General features: G+C 44.6%; 1 protein-coding gene across 1 annotated transcript in view; it reads right to left on the bottom strand.

The window, feature by feature from the left end:
• grin3ba (glutamate receptor, ionotropic, N-methyl-D-aspartate 3Ba) overlaps window positions 1-22,500 on the bottom strand; it is a 43,637-nt gene that overhangs the window by 1,798 nt on the left and 19,339 nt on the right. The window contains exons 6-9 of the mRNA XM_053239577.1: window positions 19,252-19,403; window positions 14,304-14,468; window positions 10,754-10,821; window positions 1-1,960 (exon numbers count right to left, since the gene is read on the bottom strand). The exon at window positions 1-1,960 is cut by the window's left edge and continues 1,798 nt beyond it. Coding sequence (XP_053095552.1) covers window positions 1,345-1,960; window positions 10,754-10,821; window positions 14,304-14,468; window positions 19,252-19,403 — 1,001 coding nt within the window. The 3' untranslated portion in view covers window positions 1-1,344. The remainder of the gene's footprint in view (window positions 1,961-10,753; window positions 10,822-14,303; window positions 14,469-19,251; window positions 19,404-22,500) is intronic.

The following is a 22,500-nucleotide window of genomic DNA, read 5'->3' as shown; positions in this document are numbered from 1 at the left end:
TCTGATAGATATACTGCATTTTGGTTAAAAAAAGGAAAAGAAAAAAATACTTTTGTTTATATACAAAAATGCGTTAGTGATATATTTGCATAAATGTGGGCGTGTCCTTACACGTGCCTGTGTTTAAATAAATGGAAAGAATATGATATGGAATATTTCTCCAGCGAGCCGAAGTGGAAAGAAAAACAGAAATTAGCAAAAATTTGCACATACTGTGTGTTTAGAAATCGTTTAGAGATTCAGGTTAGTAATAAATCACAGTAAGTGTAAGATGGAACGAAACGGAACGGAACGCCGTCTGATGTAGAGATTCGCTGATCTTTTCATATATAAAAAAAGAGACGCTCTAACGATCATCTCAGCTAATCTCAGCTAATCTGCATTCTCAGTCCGGCGTGTTTGGGAATCACGGCTTCCTGTTTCCAAACAGCACGAGGTTTAAAACGCTGCAGCGGAAAATCACTGGAATATTAACTGAAGTGGACGAGTGCAAATTTCCTTCGTTCCACGTTCCAGCTTTCCGAAAAAATTCTTCTAAAAATCGATCTGCATTTTATCACGTGATAAACATCATTACAGTGGAATATTAACAATCCTCGGAATGTCGGAGAATTCCCACTGATGATGTCATAATGGACGTTACAGCAGCCGACCAATCAGCGCCCTCGCTTCACTTTACACTATTATTTCTTTACTTCCATCTCTTTCTCTTTCTGTTTTCTTTTGTACTCTTTCTTTTTTTGTTACATTCTCATTTTGTTTTTCTTGTTATTTTGTTGCTCTTCTTTCCTCCTTATCTTTTCTCTCTTCTTCTTTTTTTCTTTTTATCCCTTTCTTTCTTTGTTTCTTTCTTTCTACTTCCTGTCTGTCTTGCAATTCCTCCTTCTTTCATTCTTTTGTCACTCTCACTCATTCTTCTCTGCTCTCTGCTCTCTCTTTTGCAATCTTTCTTTCACTTTTTAAATCCATTCTTCCTTGTTTTCATCTTTTCCTTCACATCCTCTCCTTTTTTTCCCTCTCTTCTTCCTGTCTGTTTTCAGTCCTTTTCTTTTTTTTCCCATTCCAGTTTTCTCTCGTTTTTTGTCCTTGTTTTCTCTCACATTCTTTTTTCTCTCTGTAACCTTTAAACCGTTACTCTTTTTTTTTTTTTGAGTTTGTAAAATATAATTAAAAATGAAAGAAAGACTTTTTCCGCTCAGTCACTTCCAGCTCGTTGGCAGAAACAGCGTTTGACTCTTTAGGGAAGTTCATGTGTACAGAGAGGAACTAACGGCACTTCCTGTAGAAAGAAAGAGAAGAGGGAAGAAGAGAGATGGCGCTCGTTCGTCCCTCCTGTCTCGCTCATCACCTCCTCCTGTTCATGTCTGTGATGATGGAGAGACGGCTGCCGTCTCTCTCCGTCTGTCTCAGTCTCTCTCTCTCTCTCTCCAGGTTCCTCTGGAGCTCGGCTCTCCGCGCCAGCGCCGCCCGCAGGTTCCCCCGAAACTCTTCGATTTTGCCCTCGATCTCCTGAAGTTCCCCCTCCCACAGAGAGGAGCGAGAGGAGGCGGGGCAGGCGGGGGGCAGGAGAACCAGGCTGAGTCCTGACGCTGCGTCCCCATTGGAGCAGAGCTGAGCAGGGGGGCTGCCCACTAACCCCCTAATACCCCGCTGTGACCTCAACAGCTTCTTAATGCCCCCATCCAACCTCCTACTGCCCTGATCCGACCCCAGGAGATCACACATGGCCCGGTCTGAGCGCACGATGCCCCGCTCTGGAGCCCCGTCCGGGCTCTGAATGCCTCGCTCTGATCCCAGGTCGAAGTGGACGCGCTTGTGATTAGCGTCTCTGGGTTCGCTGCTGGTAGCTTCAGGACTTTCGTTGTTCCACTTGTTGTTGGAGGTGGAGGAGGAGGAGATGGAGGGATCAGCGGAGGGCAGGCGGTGGAGCGTACAGCCTTCTGACAGACACAGGGGAATGCTGAGAGGGAAACAAACTGCAGTTACTCATCCATTTACACGTACGGAAGACCTGAGCCTTATCCGAGTCCCGTGTTTACATCGTTACATCACTTCCTTCTCTGGGTTATTTCCTGTTTACAGCACGATTTAAACGCCACGCTCGCCGCACGGAGATCGTTTCTGCTAAACTATGACTGTAATCACACACCGTAAGTGTTTAATGCTGAGTATGTGACGGCAAATTACTGAAGGAAAAAGCTCGTTTCATCAAACAGACGATCTGCAGCTCAGTGTTTTGTTGAGACAGGGGACGTCAGTGTGTGGTGTTGTGTGACGTCAGTGTGTGGTGTTGTGTGTGATGTCAGTGTGTGGTGTTGTGTGTGATGTCAGTGTGTGGTGTGTTGTGTGATGTCAGTGTGTGGTGTGTTGTGTGACGTCAGTGTGTCGTGTTGTGTGTGTGATGTCAGTGTGTGGTGTGTTGTGTGACGTCAGTGTGTGGTGTTGTGTGTGACGTCAGTGTGTGGTGTTGTGTGTGATGTCAGTGTGTGTTGTGTTGTGTGACGTCAGTGTGTCGTGTTGTGTGACGTCAGTGTGTGTCGTGTGACGTCAGTGTGTGGTGTTGTGTGTGACGTCAGTGTGTGGTGTTGTGTGACGTCAGTGTGTGGCGTTGTGTGACGTCAGTGTGTCGTGTTGTGTGATGTCAGTGTGTGGTGTTGTGTGTGTGATGTCAGTGTGTGGTGTGTTGTGTGATGTCAGTGTGTGGTGTGTTGTGTGACATCAGTGTGTGGTGTTGTGTGTGTGAGGTCAGTGTGTTGTGTTGTGTGTGACATCAGTGTGTGGTGTTGTGTGTGTGAGGTCAGTGTGTGGTGTTGTGTGTGACGTCAGTGTGTGGTGTTGTGTGATGTCAGTGTGTGGTGTTGTGTGTGATGTCAGTGTGTGGTGTTGTGTGACGTCAGTGTGTGGTGTTGTGTGTGATGTCAGTGTGTGTTGTGTTGTGTGACGTCAGTGTGTTGTGTTGTGTGACGTCAGTGTGTGTCGTGTGACGTCAGTGTGTGGTGTTGTGTGTGACGTCAGTGTGTGGCGTTGTGTGACGTCAGTGTGTGGCGTTGTGTGACGTCAGTGTGTCGTGTTGTGTGATGTCAGTGTGTGGTGTTGTGTGTGTGATGTCAGTGTGTGGTGTGTTGTGTGATGTCAGTGTGTGGTGTGTTGTGTGACGTCAGTGTGTGGTGTTGTGTGACATCAGTGTGTGGTGTTGTGTGACGTCAGTGTGTTGTGTTGTGTGTGAGGTCAGTGTGTGGTGTCGTGTTGTGTGACGTCAGTGTGTGGTGTTGTGTGTGTGATGTCAGTGTGTGGTGTGTTGTGTGATGTCAGTGTGTGGTGTGTTGTGTGACGTCAGTGTGTGGTGTTGTGTGACATCAGTGTGTGGTGTTGTGTGACGTCAGTGTGTGGTGTTGTGTGACGTCAGTGTGTGGTGTTGTGTGACGTCAGTGTGTCGTGTTGTGTGACGTCAGTGTGTGGTGTTGTGTGTGTGATGTCAGTGTGTGGTGTGTTGTGTGATGTCAGTGTGTGGTGTGTTGTGTGACGTCAGTGTGTCGTGTTGTGTGTGTGATGTCAGTGTGTGGTGTGTTGTGTGATGTCAGTGTGTGGTGTTGTGTGTGACGTCAGTGTATGGTGTTGTGTGTGACGTCAGTGTGTGGTGTTGTGTGTGATGTCAGTGTGTGTTGTGTTGTGTGACGTCAGTGTGTCGTGTTGTGTGACGTCAGTGTGTGTCGTGTGACGTCAGTGTGTGGTGTTGTGTGTGACGTCAGTGTGTGGTGTTGTGTGACGTCAGTGTGTGGTGTTGTGTGACGTCAGTGTGTCGTGTTGTGTGACGTCAGTGTGTGGTGTTGTGTGAGGTCAGTGTGTGGTGTTGTGTGTGACGTCAGTGTGTGGTGTTGTGTGTGTGATGTCAGTGTGTGGTGTTGTGTGTGACGTCAGTGTGTGGTGTTGTGTGTGATGTCAGTGTGTGGTGTTGTGTGTGATGTCAGTGTGTGGTGTTGTGTGATGTCAGTGTGTGGTGTCGTGTGTGACGTCAGTGTGTGGTGTTGTGTGTGATGTCAGTGTGTGGTGTTGTGTGTGATGTCAGTGTGTTGTGTTGTGTGTGAGGTCAGTGTGTGGTGTTGTGTGTGAGGTCAGTGTGTGGTGTTGTGTGTGACGTCAGTGTGTGGTGTCGTGTGACGTCAGTGTGTGGTGTCGTGTGTGATGTCAGTGTGTGGTGTTGTGTGTGAGGTCAGTGTGTGGTGTTGTGTGAGGTCAGTGTGTGGTGTTGTGTGTGACGTCAGTGTGTGGTGTTGTGTGTGTGATGTCAGTGTGTGGTGTTGTGTGTGACGTCAGTGTGTGGTGTTGTGTGTGATGTCAGTGTGTGGTGTTGTGTGTGATGTCAGTGTGTGGTGTCGTGTGATGTCAGTGTGTGGTGTTGTGTGTGACGTCAGTGTGTGGTGTTGTGTGTGTGATGTCAGTGTGTGGTGTTGTGTGTGACGTCAGTGTGTGGTGTTGTGTGTGATGTCAGTGTGTGGTGTTGTGTGTGATGTCAGTGTGTGGTGTTGTGTGATGTCAGTGTGTGGTGTTGTGTGTGATGTCAGTGTGTGGTGTTGTGTGAGGTCAGTGTGTGGTGTTGTGTGTGACGTCAGTGTGTGGTGTTGTGTGAGGTCAGTGTGTGGTGTCGTGTGACGTCAGTGTGTTGTGTTGTGTGTGATGTCAGTGTGTGGTGTTGTGTGAGGTCAGTGTGTGGTGTCGTGTGACTTCAGTGTGTGGTGTTGTGTGTGACGTCAGTGTGTGGTGTTGTGTGATGTCAGTGTGTGGTGTTGTGTGTGATGTCAGTGTGTGGTGTTGTGTGAGGTCAGTGTGTGGTGTTGTGTGTGATGTCAGTGTGTGGTGTTGTGTGTGACGTCAGTGTGTGGTGTCGTGTGACGTCAGTGTGTTGTGTTGTGTGTGATGTCAGTGTGTGGTGTTGTGTGTGAGGTCAGTGTGTGGTGTCGTGTGACTTCAGTGTGTGGTGTTGTGTGTGAGGTCAGTGTGTGGTGTTGTGTGTGACGTCAGTGTGTTGTGTCGTGTGACGTCAGTGTGTTGTGTGTGAGGTCAGTGTGTTGTGTTGTGTGTGAGGTCAGTGTGTGGTGTCGTGTGACGTCAGTGTGTGGTGTTGTGTGTGATGTCAGTGTGTGGTGTTGTGTGTGATGTCAGTGTGTGGTGTTGTGTGTGATGTCAGTGTGTGGTGTTGTGTGAGGTCAGTGTGTGGTGTTGTGTGTGACGTCAGTGTGTGGTGTTGTGTGAGGTCAGTGTGTGGTGTTGTGTGTGACGTCAGTGTGTGGTGTTGTGTGACGTCAGTGTGTGGTGTTGTGTCGTGTGACGTCAGTGTGTGGTGTTGTGTGTGATGTCAGTGTGTGGTGTTGTGTGTGACGTCAGTGTGTTGTGTCGTGTGACGTCAGTGTGTTGTGTTGTGTGTGAGGTCAGTGTGTGGTGTCGTGTGACGTCAGTGTGTGGTGTCGTGTGACGTCAGTGTGTGGTGTTGTGTGTGATGTCAGTGTGTGGTGTTGTGTGAGGTCAGTGTGTGGTGTTGTGTGTGACGTCAGTGTGTGGTGTTGTGTGAGGTCAGTGTGTGGTGTTGTGTGTGACGTCAGTGTGTGGTGTTGTGTGTGACGTCAGTGTGTTGTGTCGTGTGACGTCAGTGTGTTGTGTCGTGTGTGAGGTCAGTGTGTTGTGTTGTGTGTGACGTCAGTGTGTTGTGTCGTGTGACGTCAGTGTGTTGTGTCGTGTGACGTCAGTGTGTTGTGTTGTGTGTGAGGTCAGTGTGTGGTGTCATGTGACGTCAGTGTGTGGTGTTGTGTGAGGTCAGTGTGTGGTGTTGTGTGTGACGTCAGTGTGTGGTGTTGTGTGAGGTCAGTGTGTGGTGTTGTGTGTGTGATGTCAGTGTGTGGTGTTGTGTGTGACGTCAGTGTGTGGTGTTGTGTGTGACGTCAGTGTGTGGTGTTGTGTGTGACGTCAGTGTGTGGTGTTGTGTGATGTCAGTGTGTGGTGTTGTGTGAGGTCAGTGTGTGGTGTTGTGTGTGACGTCAGTGTGTGGTGTTGTGTGTGATGTCAGTGTGTGGTGTTGTGTGTGATGTCAGTGTGTTGTGTTGTGTGTGAGGTCAGTGTGTGGTGTTGTGTGTGACGTCAGTGTGTGGTGTCGTGTGTGATGTCAGTGTGTGGTGTCGTGTGTGATGTCAGTGTGTGGTGTTGTGTGTGACGTCAGTGTGTGGTGTTGTGTGTGACGTCAGTGTGTGGTGTTGTGTGAGGTCAGTGTGTGGTGTTGTGTGTGACGTCAGTGTGTGGTGTTGTGTGTGTGATGTCAGTGTGTGGTGTTGTGTGTGACGTCAGTGTGTGGTGTTGTGTGTGATGTCAGTGTGTGGTGTTGTGTGTGATGTCAGTGTGTGGTGTTGTGTGTGACGTCAGTGTGTGGTGTGTTGTGTGACGTCAGTGTGTGGTGTTGTGTGTGATGTCAGTGTGTGGTGTTGTGTGTGATGTCAGTGTGTGGTGTTGTGTGATGTCAGTGTGTGGTGTTGTGTGTGATGTCAGTGTGTGGTGTTGTGTGTGATGTCAGTGTGTGGTGTTGTGTGTGACGTCAGTGTGTGGTGTTGTGTGAGGTCAGTGTGTGGTGTTGTGTGTGACGTCAGTGTGTGGTGTTGTGTGTGTGATGTCAGTGTGTGGTGTTGTGTGTGACGTCAGTGTGTGGTGTTGTGTGTGATGTCAGTGTGTGGTGTTGTGTGTGATGTCAGTGTGTGGTGTTGTGTGTGACGTCAGTGTGTGGTGTTGTGTGTGTGATGTCAGTGTGTGGTGTGTTGTGTGACGTCAGTGTGTGGTGTTGTGTGTGATGTCAGTGTGTGGTGTTGTGTGTGATGTCAGTGTGTGGTGTTGTGTGATGTCAGTGTGTGGTGTTGTGTGTGATGTCAGTGTGTGGTGTTGTGTGAGGTCAGTGTGTGGTGTTGTGTGTGACGTCAGTGTGTGGTGTTGTGTGTGATGTCAGTGTGTGGTGTTGTGTGTGATGTCAGTGTGTTGTGTTGTGTGTGAGGTCAGTGTGTTGTGTTGTGTGTGATGTCAGTGTGTGGTGTTGTGTGTGAGGTCAGTGTGTGGTGTCGTGTGACTTCAGTGTGTGGTGTTGTGTGTGAGGTCAGTGTGTGGTGTTGTGTGTGACGTCAGTGTGTTGTGTCGTGTGACGTCAGTGTGTTGTGTTGTGTGTGAGGTCAGTGTGTTGTGTTGTGTGTGAGGTCAGTGTGTGGTGTCGTGTGACGTCAGTGTGTGGTGTTGTGTGATGTCAGTGTGTGGTGTTGTGTGTGATGTCAGTGTGTGGTGTTGTGTGAGGTCAGTGTGTGGTGTTGTGTGTGACGTCAGTGTGTGGTGTTGTGTGAGGTCAGTGTGTGGTGTTGTGTGACGTCAGTGTGTGGTGTTGTGTGAGGTCAGTGTGTGGTGTTGTGTGTGACGTCAGTGTGTGGTGTTGTGTCGTGTGACGTCAGTGTGTGGTGTTGTGTGTGATGTCAGTGTGTGGTGTTGTGTGTGACGTCAGTGTGTTGTGTCGTGTGACGTCAGTGTGTGGTGTTGTGTGTGAGGTCAGTGTGTGGTGTCGTGTGACGTCAGTGTGTGGTGTTGTGTGATGTCAGTGTGTGGTGTTGTGTGTGATGTCAGTGTGTGGTGTTGTGTGTGATGTCAGTGTGTGGTGTTGTGTGAGGTCAGTGTGTGGTGTTGTGTGTGAGGTCAGTGTGTGGTGTTGTGTGTGATGTCAGTGTGTGGTGTTGTGTGATGTCAGTGTGTGGTGTTGTGTGTGATGTCAGTGTGTGGTGTTGTGTGTGACGTCAGTGTGTCGTGTTGTGTGACGTCAGTGTGTGGTGTTGTGTGTGACGTCAGTGTGTTGTGTTGTGTGACGTCAGTGCGTGGTGTTGTGTCGTGTGACGTCAGTGTGTTGTGTCGTGTGACGTCAGTGTGTTGTGTCGTGTGACGTCAGTGTGTTGTGTCGTGTGACGTCAGTGTGTTGTGTTGTGTGTGACGTCAGTGTGTTGTGTTGTGTGACGTCAGTGTGTGGTGTTGTGTCGTGTGACGTCAGTGTGTTGTGTCGTGTGACGTCAGTGTGTTGTGTTGTGTGTGAGGTCAGTGTGTGGTGTCGTGTGACGTCAGTGTGTGGTGTTGTGTGAGGTCAGTGTGTGGTGTTGTGTGTGACGTCAGTGTGTGGTGTTGTGTGAGGTCAGTGTGTGGTGTTGTGTGTGTGATGTCAGTGTGTGGTGTTGTGTGTGACGTCAGTGTGTGGTGTTGTGTGTGATGTCAGTGTGTGGTGTTGTGTGATGTCAGTGTGTGGTGTTGTGTGTGATGTCAGTGTGTGGTGTTGTGTGAGGTCAGTGTGTGGTGTTGTGTGTGATGTCAGTGTGTGGTGTCGTGTGTGATGTCAGTGTGTGGTGTCGTGTGTGACGTCAGTGTGTAGTGTCGTGTGTGACGTCAGTGTGTGGTGTCGTGTGACGTCAGTGTGTGGTGTCGTGTGATGTCAGTGTGTGGTGTTGTGTGTGACGTCAGTGTGTGGTGTTGTGTGTGAGGTCAGTGTGTTGTGTTGTGTGAGGTCAGTGTGTGGTGTTGTGTGTGAGGTCAGTGTGTGGTGTCGTGTGACGTCAGTGTGTGGTGTTGTGTGACGTCAGTGTGTGGTGTTGTGTGTGAGGTCAGTGTGTGGTGTTGTGTGACGTCAGTGTGTGGTGTCGTGTGTGACGTCAGTGTGTGGTGTTGTGTGTGAGGTCAGTGTGTTGTGTCGTGTGAGGTCAGTGTGTGGTGTTGTGTGTGAGGTCAGTGTGTTGTGTCGTGTGACGTCAGTGTGTGGTGTTGTGTGTGACGTCAGTGTGTGGTGTTGTGTGATGTCAGTGTGTGGTGTTGTGTGTGACGTCAGTGTGTGGTGTTGTGTGTGACGTCAGTGTGTGTCGTGTGTGACGTCAGTGTGTGGTGTCGTGTGACGTCAGTGTGTTGTGTCGTGTGACGTCAGTGTGTTGTGTCGTGTGACGTCAGTGTGTTGTGTTGTGTGTGAGGTCAGTGTGTGGTGTCGTGTGACGTCAGTGTGTGGTGTTGTGTGAGGTCAGTGTGTGGTGTTGTGTGTGACGTCAGTGTGTGGTGTTGTGTGAGGTCAGTGTGTGGTGTTGTGTGTGTGATGTCAGTGTGTGGTGTTGTGTGTGACGTCAGTGTGTGGTGTTGTGTGTGATGTCAGTGTGTGGTGTTGTGTGATGTCAGTGTGTGGTGTTGTGTGTGATGTCAGTGTGTGGTGTCGTGTGTGATGTCAGTGTGTGGTGTCGTGTGTGACGTCAGTGTGTGGTGTTGTGTGTGATGTCAGTGTGTGTGGTGTTGTGTGAGGTCAGTGTGTGGTGTTGTGTGTGAGGTCAGTGTGTGGTGTCGTGTGTGATGTCAGTGTGTGGTGTCGTGTGTGACGTCAGTGTGTAGTGTCGTGTGTGACGTCAGTGTGTGGTGTCGTGTGACGTCAGTGTGTGGTGTTGTGTGATGTCAGTGTGTGGTGTTGTGTGTGACGTCAGTGTGTGGTGTTGTGTGTGATGTCAGTGTGTGGTGTCGTGTGTGATGTCAGTGTGTGGTGTCGTGTGTGACGTCAGTGTGTAGTGTCGTGTGTGACGTCAGTGTGTGGTGTCGTGTGACGTCAGTGTGTGGTGTCGTGTGATGTCAGTGTGTGGTGTTGTGTGTGACGTCAGTGTGTGGTGTTGTGTGTGAGGTCAGTGTGTTGTGTTGTGTGAGGTCAGTGTGTGGTGTTGTGTGTGACGTCAGTGTGTGGTGTTGTGTGTGAGGTCAGTGTGTTGTGTTGTGTGAGGTCAGTGTGTAGTGTCGTGTGTGACGTCAGTGTGTGGTGTCGTGTGATGTCAGTGTGTGGTGTCGTGTGACGTCAGTGTGTGGTGTTGTGTGATGTCAGTGTGTGGTGTTGTGTGTGACGTCAGTGTGTGGTGTTGTGTGTGAGGTCAGTGTGTTGTGTTGTGTGATGTCAGTGTGTGGTGTTGTGTGTGACGTCAGTGTGTGGTGTTGTGTGTGAGGTCAGTGTGTTGTGTTGTGTGACGTCAGTGTGTTGTGTCGTGTGACGTCAGTGTGTGGTGTTGTGTGTGAGGTCAGTGTGTTGTGTTGTGTGAGGTCAGTGTGTGGTGTTGTGTGTGAGGTCAGTGTGTTGTGTCGTGTGACGTCAGTGTGTGGTGTCGTGTGTGACGTCAGTGTGTGGTGTTGTGTGATGTCAGTGTGTGGTGTTGTGTGTGACGTCAGTGTGTGGTGTTGTGTGTGACGTCAGTGTGTGTCGTGTGTGACGTCAGTGTGTGGTGTTGTGTGTGAGGTCAGTGTGTTGTGTCGTGTGACGTCAGTGTGTGGTGTTGTGTGTGACGTCAGTGTGTGGTGTTGTGTGATGTCAGTGTGTGGTGTTGTGTGTGACGTCAGTGTGTGTCGTGTGTGACGTCAGTGTGTGTCGTGTGTGACGTCAGTGTGTGGTGTCGTGTGACGTCAGTGTGTGGTGTCGTGTGACGTCAGTGTGTGGTGTCGTGTGACGTCAGTGTGTGGTGTCGTGTGATGTCAGTGTGTGGTGTTGTGTGTGACGTCAGTGTGTGTCGTGTGTGACGTCAGTGTGTGGTGTCGTGTGACGTCAGTGTGTTGTGTCGTGTGACGTCAGTGTGTGGTGTCGTGTGACGTCAGTGTGTGGTGTTGTGTGTGATGTCAGTGTGTGTCGTGTGTGACGTCAGTGTGTTGTGTCGTGTGTGACGTCAGTGTGTGTTGTGTAGAAATCGTACTCTTTACTCACTTTGTGTTTGTGTTCATCGTTTCCGTTTTCTTCTCGTCACACACTGTGTTTAACGCTCGGTGGATTTTCTGTAAAAAGAAAACAGAAAGAAGAATGAACAGAAGTGGCAGAGGAAGCGGTGTGTTTCCGCTGACCAGCACTAGAGGGCGATGTGAGTTAACATTTCTATTTATTCCCCTTTCTCACTTTCTCTCTCTCTCTCCACCATTTTGTTTTTTCTCTTCTTCCTTTCGCTCCTTCGTCTTTTCTCCTTTTTTTCTCTCACATTTTTCTCATTCTCTTCTTTTGAATTGTCATTTTTTCCCTAATCACTTCGATCACAAACATAAACTCAAACTGTGATGTTTTTTAAAGCTTTTACAAATATTTAAAATTATTGCTGAACTCCAGCGAGTGGCAATAACAAGCATCGATCAGCTTCAATGCACACTGTAATTTATTTAATTATTAGTGTATTATAGTGTATTAGTAATTTATTTAATTATTAGTGTATTATAGTGTATTAGTAATTTATTTAATTATTAGTGTATTATAGTGTATTAGTAATTTATTTTATTATTAGTGTATTTATTTTAAATTATTTTATTACATTTTATTATTGTACATTTTATACATTTTATTAGTGCATTTATTACATATTATTATATTTAATTGTATGTATTTTTATTAGATTATTTTATGTAATTTTAGTTATTTTTTATTAGTGCATATTAATTTATATAATTTAATTTTTTTATTAGTGTATTTATTTATTATTATATATATTAATTTATTTAATTTTAGTTATTCATATTAATGTATTTAATTTTATTTATTTGTATTAGTGTAGTCCTTTTATATTAATTTATTTAATTTTAAAATTTTTATTAGTGTATCTATTTTATATAATTTTATTTAATTCTGTTATTTACATGTAATCAATAACAATTTCTTTGTAATATTTATTTTTATTTACCTTAATTTTTAATACATAATTTATTTCAATTTATTTCTCTTATTCATATAATTTATTTGTTTAAAGAGTTCGTTACAGTTTTTGGACGTTGTTTTTATTGAAACTGTTTTAAATCATTAATGCCTCTTTTCATTAAAACAGCGGAGAGGAAATACAGATTCATTATATTTATATTTATATTTATATTTACTTCCTCAGGATCTTAACTCATTTCTGCCTTCTTAAACATTGTGTGCCTCAAACGCTAGAATTTTTGTCCATTTAGAGTTACAGCTAGAACATCAGCCATTATATTATATTATACACGGTGTTTACTGTTTAGCAATGCTGCGTCCAAACTTTTATAGGTCAGTTTTATCTTTTTTTTATTAGGAAAAACATTTATATTTAATACAATTAAAGCAATTTACTTCATCAGCCAGTAAACAAATGAACCAATCTAATAAATCAGATAAAAAGAGAATAAGACAGATGGAAGTTTTAAATAAACATTTTTATTCCCTTTTTTTTTAATCTCTGAGCTCGAAATGACACGATGCGGCGGCGTAAAAACCTCGCTGTAACGAGCTGATTATAGAGAAACGCAGCTTCACTATTAATTAAAATCACAAAGCTACAATTTCCACTTCAGGTCTATTTATATATTTACGAGTTTATGAGTTTATGAGTTTATGAGTCTTCTATGTAACATTTACTTTCACTATATTTCAGATAATCTCTCCCTTAAACTAATCTATAAAACTTTATCTATCCCGAAGCAGCACTTTCATCAGCACACACACACACACACACACACACACACACACACACACATGAATAATCCTCATAATAACGATAAACAAATCGAAAGCTTTAAACAGCAGTCAGAACAGAGCAGTTTCACTGCTGCGGGTTCGAGGACGGACAACCTGCGATTCGTTTTCACCTCAAACCTCAAACTTCAATAACGTCCGTCTTTAAATAAAGTCCGAGACCTCGGAGGAATTCCAGACGTTTCCGGAAGTTTCCTGTTCTGACAGCAAAGTGAATTAAACCAGGACCAAATTCTTCACGTTCTTATTCTTCACACCGTGTTATTTATGAAACGAACATGATTGAAAATGCTCCGTAAATAACATTATTGTAGTAATATTATTAGTGGAAACAGTGGATCAGATATCGGAGAAAAAATGAAGAAAAAATTCAGTCTGAGGCTGTAAGAAATCCAGCCGAATGTTGTGTAATGAAACAACGTAAAAGCAAATTAAATTCAATCACATGACAACAACAACAACAACAACAACAACAACAACAACAACAACGGCTGCTGTGTGGAAATACTTCACCTTTAAAGGAAAAGCTTTTTAACTGGAAATATTTACATATAAAGAAACTTGTTAGGATTCATTTTTCTTATAGTTTGTCATTAGGGGGCCAAGCACTGATCGCTACTGTAATCGTATGGTTTTTTTTTCTTGTTATTACTGTATACTTCGTACGCTTTTTATTCTCGTCTCAGCTACTAAAACAACAATTTGACTTCATGCCACTAAATTTGGACTTGCTTTATTCTGCAGGAAAAACTCGTAGCATCGTAGAAATTCCACTTTCCTCTGATTCTTTGGTTCATGGCGAGTTCAACAGATACCATGATGTTCATTGTAAAACAGGATTTTTTTTTTTTTGCTTCTTCTCCTACAAATTTCGTCCAATCATCACCTAAACACGAGAGCTACCTGAAGAAAACTTTCTCAGATTCTCAGATTTTTGACACGAGGGACGATTCGTCCATAAATGAATTTGATAACAAAGACAACAAACAGGAAGTGAGGTCATACCTCAGAAATGCTTTCACACCAAATTTGGCTTTTACGTATATTTGGCAACATGACCTGATGTTAACAAACAAGTTCATTTGCAACTGAAAACAGGAAGTGATGTAATATGACTTATTGCTATCACATATATTAAAGTAATATTCATAATATTAAAATATTATGTGATTTTTGTGTGAAAGAGTTTAAATAAATTTAAAAAAAGCTATGGTCATGTTTTTAGCTATGTATTTTTTATGAAGTAAAGCGCTTTAGTTTAAAAAAATAAGCTTAGTAGATTTTAAATATCAACTAATACGCTAGTTGATATTAGAGTTAACTTTCACATCAAGCTCTTTTTAATTCACAAAAGAAAGTAGCGCTTTTTTATTTTAAATATTATATATTAAATATTATAAAAGCTCGTTCTCAGAAATCCCCGCTCTCGGCGCATGACACAGTTCCCAGAACAACGAGTGATGTTTGCGCTTGTTATTCATTCTCTGTGTGCTCTTTCATTTTATCTTTGTTTTACTTCTAGTCGTGTCTCCGCCCCCTGTCCTGTCATTGGTCAGTTATCTATTGTGTTCACCTGTTTCCTGTTTATTAGTTTATCTACATATCCCCGCCCCTGCTGTTTCTTTCATCAGGTTCAAATCTTGCTTTCTTGTTTTCTCACTCTTTTCACTCCTTTATTGATTATGGATCGTTGATGATGATGATGACGATGATGATGATGATGATGATGACGATGATGATGATGATGATGATGATGATGACGATGATGATGATGAAGGCTCACCTGGCTGGTGTGGAGCCAGTACTTCAGTCTGTGGTTGTTGTGCAGATGCGGTAAGATGAAGCTGTAGAAGGTGTGTTCACTCAGCAGTGTGAGTAATGAACCCACAACACCAACACACAACAACACAAAGAGTCCGGAGAAGTGCTGGATACCCATCTGCAGAGTCTACACACACACACACACAGACACACACACACACACACACACACACACAGACACACACACTCAAGTTCAACTCCATAAATCCATAAACATCCAGCCCAAACAGCAAAAATGGAGGCAGAGGTTTTATTTGAAATTCTGTGATTGATTCTAACGGCTCTGTGGGCGTTACAGAGACAGTGCGGGTGACAGATGATCATTTCAGACTCAGAGATGGAAGAGTTGGAGAGCATTCTTCTAGTTCAGAGCTGTAACACTCTGCTAGCTCGCTAAGTATAGATCTGAGACACGCAGTGGCACAGAAACACTCTCAAAAACTGAGCAAGAAAAGCCTCATGCGTTTCACTCACCTGATTTAACTGCTGCACACACACACTTAAGAGCACAGAAACCGAGCGACTCTTTACGTTCAGGTGAAACCGAGCGAATCTTTACATTCGACTGAAACCGAGCGAATCTTTACGTTCGGGTGAAACCGATCAAATCTTTACATTCGGGTGAAACCGAGCGAATCTTTACATTCAGGTGAAACCGAGCGAATCTTTACATTCGGGTGAAACCGAGCGAATCTTTACGTTCAGGTGAAACCAAGCGAATCTTTACGTTCAGGTGAAACCGAGCGAATCTTTACGTTCAGGTGAAACCGAGCGAATCTTTACGTTCAGGTGAAACCGAGCGAATCTTTACGTTCAGGTGAAATCGAGCGAATCTTTACATTCAGGTGAAACCGAGCGAATCTTTACATTCGGGTGAAACCGAGCGAATCTTTACGTTCGAGTGAAACCGAGCGAATCTTTACATTCAGGTGAAATCGAGCGAATCTTTACATTCGGGTGAAACCGAGCGAATCTTTACGTTCGACTGAAACCGAGCGAATCTTTACGTTCGAGTGAAACCGATCAAATCTTTACATTCGGGTGAAACCGAGCGAATCTTTACGTTCGAGTGAAACCGAGCGAATCTTTACATTCGACTGAAACCGAGCGAATCTTTACATTCAGGTGAAACCGAGCGAATCTTTACGTTCGAGTGAAACCGAGCTAATCTTTACATTCAGGTGAAACCGAGCGAATCTTTACGTTCGAGTGAAACCGATCAAATCTTTACATTCGGGTGAAACCGAGCGAATCTTTACGTTCGAGTGAAACCGAGCGAATCTTTACATTCAGGTGAAACCGAGCGAATCTTTACGTTCGAGTGAAACTGATCGAATCTTTACGTTCAGGTGAAACCGAGCTAATCTTTACATTCGAGTGAAACTGATCGAATCTTTACATTCGACTGAAACCGAGCGACTCTTTATGTTTGGATGAACCATCCTTATAGCGAGGCGCTGTCCGCTAACTAACTAACTTTTACTAATGTTATCAATATTTGCTGCGGAGACAAACTTCCCAGTTTTTCCGAAACATAGCTAGCTAACATCACTGAGAGGCAGCGTGACAGGGAGGAGCTGCTGCACTGCTGCTTGTTGAAGATGTAATGTATATAATCTAGAGGATTAACACAGTCCGTTATCAGTATAAATGTAAATAAAATCTTATTAAATCACAATAACACTGATGCTGTTGGTCCCCTATTCGATCCTCAAAATGGCCGCCATTATCCAGTGTGACGTGAGGAGGATAGCTGTACTGTCAGTGCACACATTTAAACTCACGCTGAAGCACAACATGTTGAGTGAAAATGGAAAACGCTAGCTGAACTCCTGCGACGGCTTTTATCACAGCGGTGTGTGACGATGCACGATGCCGTAGCTGTAATAGTCACAATGCTGCTGTTACAGGTGCAGTGGGTAGAATTTGGGCTCTAGTGGTTACACAGTGATCTACAGAAACACTGAAATGATTATTTGTACTCCGTGACCCCGCCTCTCATCCCTGCCCATGTGCCAGATAACTGCTAATTTTAAGCATTTATTTGTAGACAGAAGCAAAATGATCTGCTAACACAATCAGATAATTTAAAGCTTGAAATGAGTAAACGTGTAAACACAGAACTAGGTTTAATAGTTTGGTTTAATGCAATCGTATCAGGAACACTAGACACATTTGACTAGATTTAAAACATTTTCACTAAGCACCAACATGTCCTCATACTCGTTCTGAAGAAAGCGCTGCATTGATGCATCTGGAATTATAATCTAAACCACAGGTGAGATGTAAACACGACCTGGTGCACGTTTCTCAGGTGCGCTTTGATTCGAAAAATAATGTATCTTCCTGATCCTCAGATATCTCCACTTTATTTGTAAATGTAAGATCAATAAATCAATCACTAGCGCACCTTTTGTCCAGTTTTGTCGAGAGCACACAATCATGATCAGCCATACACAAACCGTGACACGACACACGATACTGAGAATCTCCGACTCTGCTCCGGCATACAGTCAGGTCCATAAATATTGGGACATCGACACAATTCTAACATTTTTGGCTCTATACACCACCACAACGGATTTCAAATGAAACAAACAAGATGTGCTTTAACTGCACACTGTCAGATAGTGACAGCTCTTTGGATCTCATCTTGAGAGTTGACAGCAACAGATTCCAAATGCAAATAGCACACTTGAAATGAACTCTGGACCTTTTATCTGCTCATTGTAATTGGGACAATGAGGGAATAACACACACCTGGCCATGGAACAGCTGAGAAGCCAATTGTCCCATTACTTTTGGTCCCTTAACAAGTGGGAGGCACATATGCAAACTGTTGTAATTCCTACACCGTTCACCTGATTTGGATGTAAATACCCTCAAATTAAAGCTGACAGTCTGCAGTTAAAGCACATCTTGTTCGTTTCATTTGAAATCCATTGTGGTGGTGTATAGAGCCAAAAATGTTAGAATTGTGTCAATGTCCCAATATTTATGGACCTGACTGTACATCATCATCATCATCATCATCAGCATCATCATCATCATCTTTATCATCAGCATCATCATCTTTATCAGCATCATCATCAGCATCATCAGCATCTTTATCAGCATCATCACCATCATCATCAGCATCATCATCATCATCAGCATCATCACCATCAGCATCAGCATCATCATCATCATCTTTATCATCAGCATCATCATCAGCATCATCATCATCTTTATCAGCATCATCATCATCTTTATCAGCATCATCACCATCATCATCAGCATCATCATCATCATCAGCATCAGCATCATCATCATCATCACCATCATCATCAGCATCATCACCATCATCATCACTTTCATTGGTCTTGGTAATTATCTCCACTCTGTTTTGACAGAACATTAATTTGGAGCTGTATTTTAGTTGTACAGTCTGGGTTTGAGCTGGCCTCAGACCAAATCACGCTCTGAGTCGTTTTAATTAACGCAGCGACAGAAGGGAATAACAGCACAAATTATATTTTCCTCCTGATTCTTAGTGAGCGTCTGAAAAGTCTCCAAAGTAAACAGTGGTACAGGAGTGATAAGTACGACTGAACACCTCTGACCAATGAAATAAAGACGTTTCTTCATCCAGGGACCACTGCGAGTGGAGACCAATATCTACAGACTCTGCTGTTACGATTTATTTTATAAATATAATTCAACAATTTAAATATAAACACAGTGGGCAATTTCTAAGTATTAATTCATTTATTTATGTAACTAAGCCAATAGAGCTTTTTATTCCTGACATTTCTCTGCGCCAAAACCCCAAAAAAGTCATTTTCACTTTTTTCTACGTTCATCGTAATAGCAGTTAGATACAAATTCACATTATTACTACTTTTGATCAACTTCTAGAAAGCTTTCACACCTGTTAGTCCGTTTGTCGGATCTGAATCGGAGTGAAACAGATTCTTTTGGATCATTTATATATAACTAAACAAACCAAATTGCAAAACAGATAAATAAACAAATAAAATAATAATAGTCTGAGGTGTGTGTAAAGCTGAAAGCGTCCTCGTAAAGCTCTTTCATTCATTGCTCAGGAATACACTCATGGAAAAAGTTAAACATTTATTTCTTTATCAAGTGTGGATAGAAATCTCAAAAATCACCCGAGCGACTAGAGAACACGACGATTAGTGTTTACGTTCTCACATCTCCATTACTCATGGCATTTCTGCAGCGCTACAGCTCTGTCCTTCGGTTCAGCTTGCTTGATTCACTTCCCGGAGTGAGTCGATTCAGAGTCAAATCACTTCCTCACCGGAGTTCTGAGAGTGGATCCACTGTCGCTCAGACGCTCTCGGACCAGCGTGTCATTTCCCGAGTGTGTTCTGACCTGCCTAAAGAACCGCACTGAGGAGCAGAACACACCAGGGTTCTGTTCACCGTCAACTAAAAGTGATAACATTCATAACCTTCGTTTGTGAGAACCAGAGTGATGTCACACACCTCCAGGGAGCACAGTGCAGCTTCCTTCACAGCATTTATTTCCTCATGCATTCAAATCAAGGACACTTTGGCTGCTGCAGTGGCTAGACTCGGTCACACACACACACACACACACACACACACACAGCGGCCGGGAATTAAAGTAACTCAGGGAAAGATGGGCAGGACAGACTAATGAACTACACGAAGGACAAACTCACACACTGGGGGTGAATCACGCACACACACACACACACACACACACACACTTCCTGACTATAACACATTCTGAAGTGGGAGTGGCACAGCGTGGTAATGCATCTTCCCGTTAATACACTAACAGTCTGGTACATTACAGTTCGGCTGATGTGAATTCTCAGCCAGCGAGGACAAAAACATGATCTTACACAGTCAGGAAAACACAGCGATGTCGTTACCTCGGTGACGGCGAAGCTTCGTTTTCCGCAGTGAGTGACCCGATACCATTTACCATGCAGCAGATCCATAAAACCGTCCGACTTATAACCGTTCACGACCTCCGAAAAGTTACGGGTCAAAGGGGAATGCTGAGGTAAACCAATACCATAACCTGAGAGTGAGACAGGAGAGAGAGAGAGAGAGAGAGAGAGAGAGAGAGAGACAGGAGAGAGAGAGAGAGAGAGAGAGAGAGAGACAGGGGGAGAGAGAGAGAGACGGGGGAGAGAGAGAGAGACAGGGGGAGAGAGAGAGAAAGAGACAGAGAGAGAGAGAGAGACAGGAGAAAGACAGGGAGTGAGACAGGAGAGAGATAGGAGAGAGAGAGAGAGACAGGGGGAGAGAGAAAGGGGAGAGAGAGAGAAAGAGAAACAGGAGAGAGAGAGAGACGGGGAGAGAGAGAGAGAGAGAGAGAGAGACAGGAGAGAGACAGGGGGAGAGAAACAGGCAGAGAGAGAGAGAGAAAGAGAGAGAGAGCGAGGGAGAGAGACAGGCAGAGAGAGAGAGAGAGAGAGAGGGAGAGAGAGAGACGTTCACAGTAAACAAAGATCAGCTGTCATAAAGTCCTTTGTTTATTTGGGGTGATTATTGTCACATGGCTCCTGTCAATCACAGCAACACTAGCCAATCAGAGCCTGTGTGAGGTCATGTATGTGGAAGAGGGCGGATAGCGCTCACCTCCGAGTGTGTTCAATATCACACTGTAACATCAGCTAACTGACTAATCCACTAATCCCAATGAGATCCCTCTAATAATCCCTTTAAATAATTCTTTTTTCAGATCAGGGTTCAGTTGTTTGGTGCTCAGTGGGTGGAGCTTCACATCCATCAAAAAAAAAAAAAAAAAAAAAAAAGGTCGATTGGTCTGCACCAGTAATAACACCACTTTTAATGGCCTGAGAAACTCCACAGACACTTTAACTGTGTGGTGTGTGTGTGTGTGTGTGTGTGTGTGTGTGTGTGTGTGTAGGGAAGACAGCTCGTCTATCTTCTTGAGTACTGCTCTGACATCCACACATTTTATTTCCGCTCACTGAGAAAACACACACACACACACACACAACCCCTCCCAAAAAACAGACAACACCCCCTGCATCCTGATTCTCTCTCCTGTACAACTGAAAGCCTTTTAGCACTCTGTCTCACACACACACATACACACACACCCACACACACACACACCTGCAGGCAGACAAACAGATGAACAGGAGGTGTGGCCTGTGTGACAAACACGCTGATAAACAGGTTATTTGTTTTTCTTTGTAATTATTTGTCTGTGTGTGTGTGTGTGTGTGTGTGTGTATGACTGAGCTGTTGTGCGCCTCTAATCTATTTGTCATAGGTGTACAGATTTAAAATACATTATTCCTCAGAATCAACATCAAATTGTGTAAAATCAGATAACTGCATGAACACACACACACACACACACACACACACACACACAAACATTCTAATACGCACAAACACACGCCTACACATACTAAGAGAGCTAACACACGCACACACACACACACGCACACACACACGGGGCAGGAATTAGTGCTGAGATAAAATCCATTCCCTTCAGAAGGCAGCTCTCAGCAATTCTCATTAATTTGGACTGATTTGAGGGCAGCGTGTCATGTGACCTTCACGGTGTCTGATCACTGCTACAGAATAAACAGCAAGGTGCAAAGCGACGCATCAGAATATGCAAATCTGGGCTCCGGGGCGGAACGACAGAAGAAGAAACGTCGCTCCTTAATGAATAAAACACTGTAACTGTTGGGAACCTGCTGTGGTGTAAGAGGAATAAAACACTGGGGCCGCGCTGTTATGGAAAATAATCAACGTCGGTGTGATGGCAGTAACTCCGCTTCATCACACCAGCCTGCTGTTGATTATCTTCCTGTAACAGCAGTGTTTTACTCCTCACTTAGTCTCAGACTGGTAGATTTACGCCGTGTAGCAGGATGCAGCTCAGTGGTTGAGGCGGAGCTCTGGAGCTTCCGGCAGGTTCTCCTGCTTTCGGACTTCCTGATGCAGTGTGCGTCTTCCGGAGATCAGTACTGGTGGGATTCGTACGTTGGTTCCGCTGGAGAAAGGCTGTCTCTGTCACGCGCGTTTATTACATTATTACATCTGGCAGAAATGTCTCACGTACCTGTACACACTATTTCACACGTTTTAATCACGTGGTCTGCTCACGAATCTTCTAAAAGAATGAGAGATAAGACTCTGCTGTTACGGCATCGTCTTCATCCATCAGCTCCATTTCCACACCGTCTCACGGCGAGGGCGATGACGCGGTCGATCAGTTGGTACTTTGTTGCTGTCCGGGACGCATCGAGACGTATTAACGTTCACACTACAGACGTGATGTAGCCGTACACGTCCCAAACCACCTCCGAATGTGGCTCGAGTGATCGGATCACAAACCCGTTTCCATCCGACCTTGTGCTTGTGATCGGATCACTCAGGATGCAAGTTAACGCCCCATGTGAACGAGGGCTCGGTGATATACACACCAATACGACAACACGTGTAGAAACAACACAAAAATAAATTCTGGAGATTTAAATTTTATAGTTCTTCACTTCCTGGAAAATATTTTGATGACTCTTCCTGTACTAGACTTGTTTTCAACCAATGAACTTATATGCCCCGCCCTCAAGGGCGTGTCTTACTCTACAGTACTAGCTCATTAGCAGTAAATATAGATTGTGGAAGTGGGCGGAGTTTGTGAGAGTTGATGGTGGTGCAACGTGGAGCTGTTCAGTGCCGGAACGCCGCTCCATCAGACCGACTTTATTCCCCGTCTCCATCAGTACTCCATCAGTCAGTAATGTTGTTTCATCTCCCACTCAGACGTGTCAGACGTGTCCCGGTGACGACCCCACGGCTCTCCATCACCATCAAACACGTACGCCATAACTCCAAACACACACACACACACACACACACACACACACGAGTCTCGTCTAGGATTAAAGTCGTCCTGGTTGAAGTGAATGGCTGAAGGTGAAGGTGAGAAATCCTCCGCAGCTGAAACCTCTCTCTCTGTAAACTCCACATTCAGCTAGCTCGCTAATCCACACTCAGGTGTGTTTAGATTCAGTTTCTAACCAATATCCTCGCCTACAGTTACTGTTTGATCTTCAAGATGTTTCTCCACTGTGTGTGTGTGTGTGTGTGTGTGTGTGTGTGTGTAGGCTGCTAAAACAGCGTGT

The sequence above is a fragment of the Pangasianodon hypophthalmus genome, chromosome 14, assembly GCF_027358585.1.
Source record: "Pangasianodon hypophthalmus isolate fPanHyp1 chromosome 14, fPanHyp1.pri, whole genome shotgun sequence".
Taxonomy (NCBI): domain Eukaryota; kingdom Metazoa; phylum Chordata; class Actinopteri; order Siluriformes; family Pangasiidae; genus Pangasianodon; species Pangasianodon hypophthalmus.
This window is presented reverse-complemented; position numbering and strand designations above follow the sequence as displayed.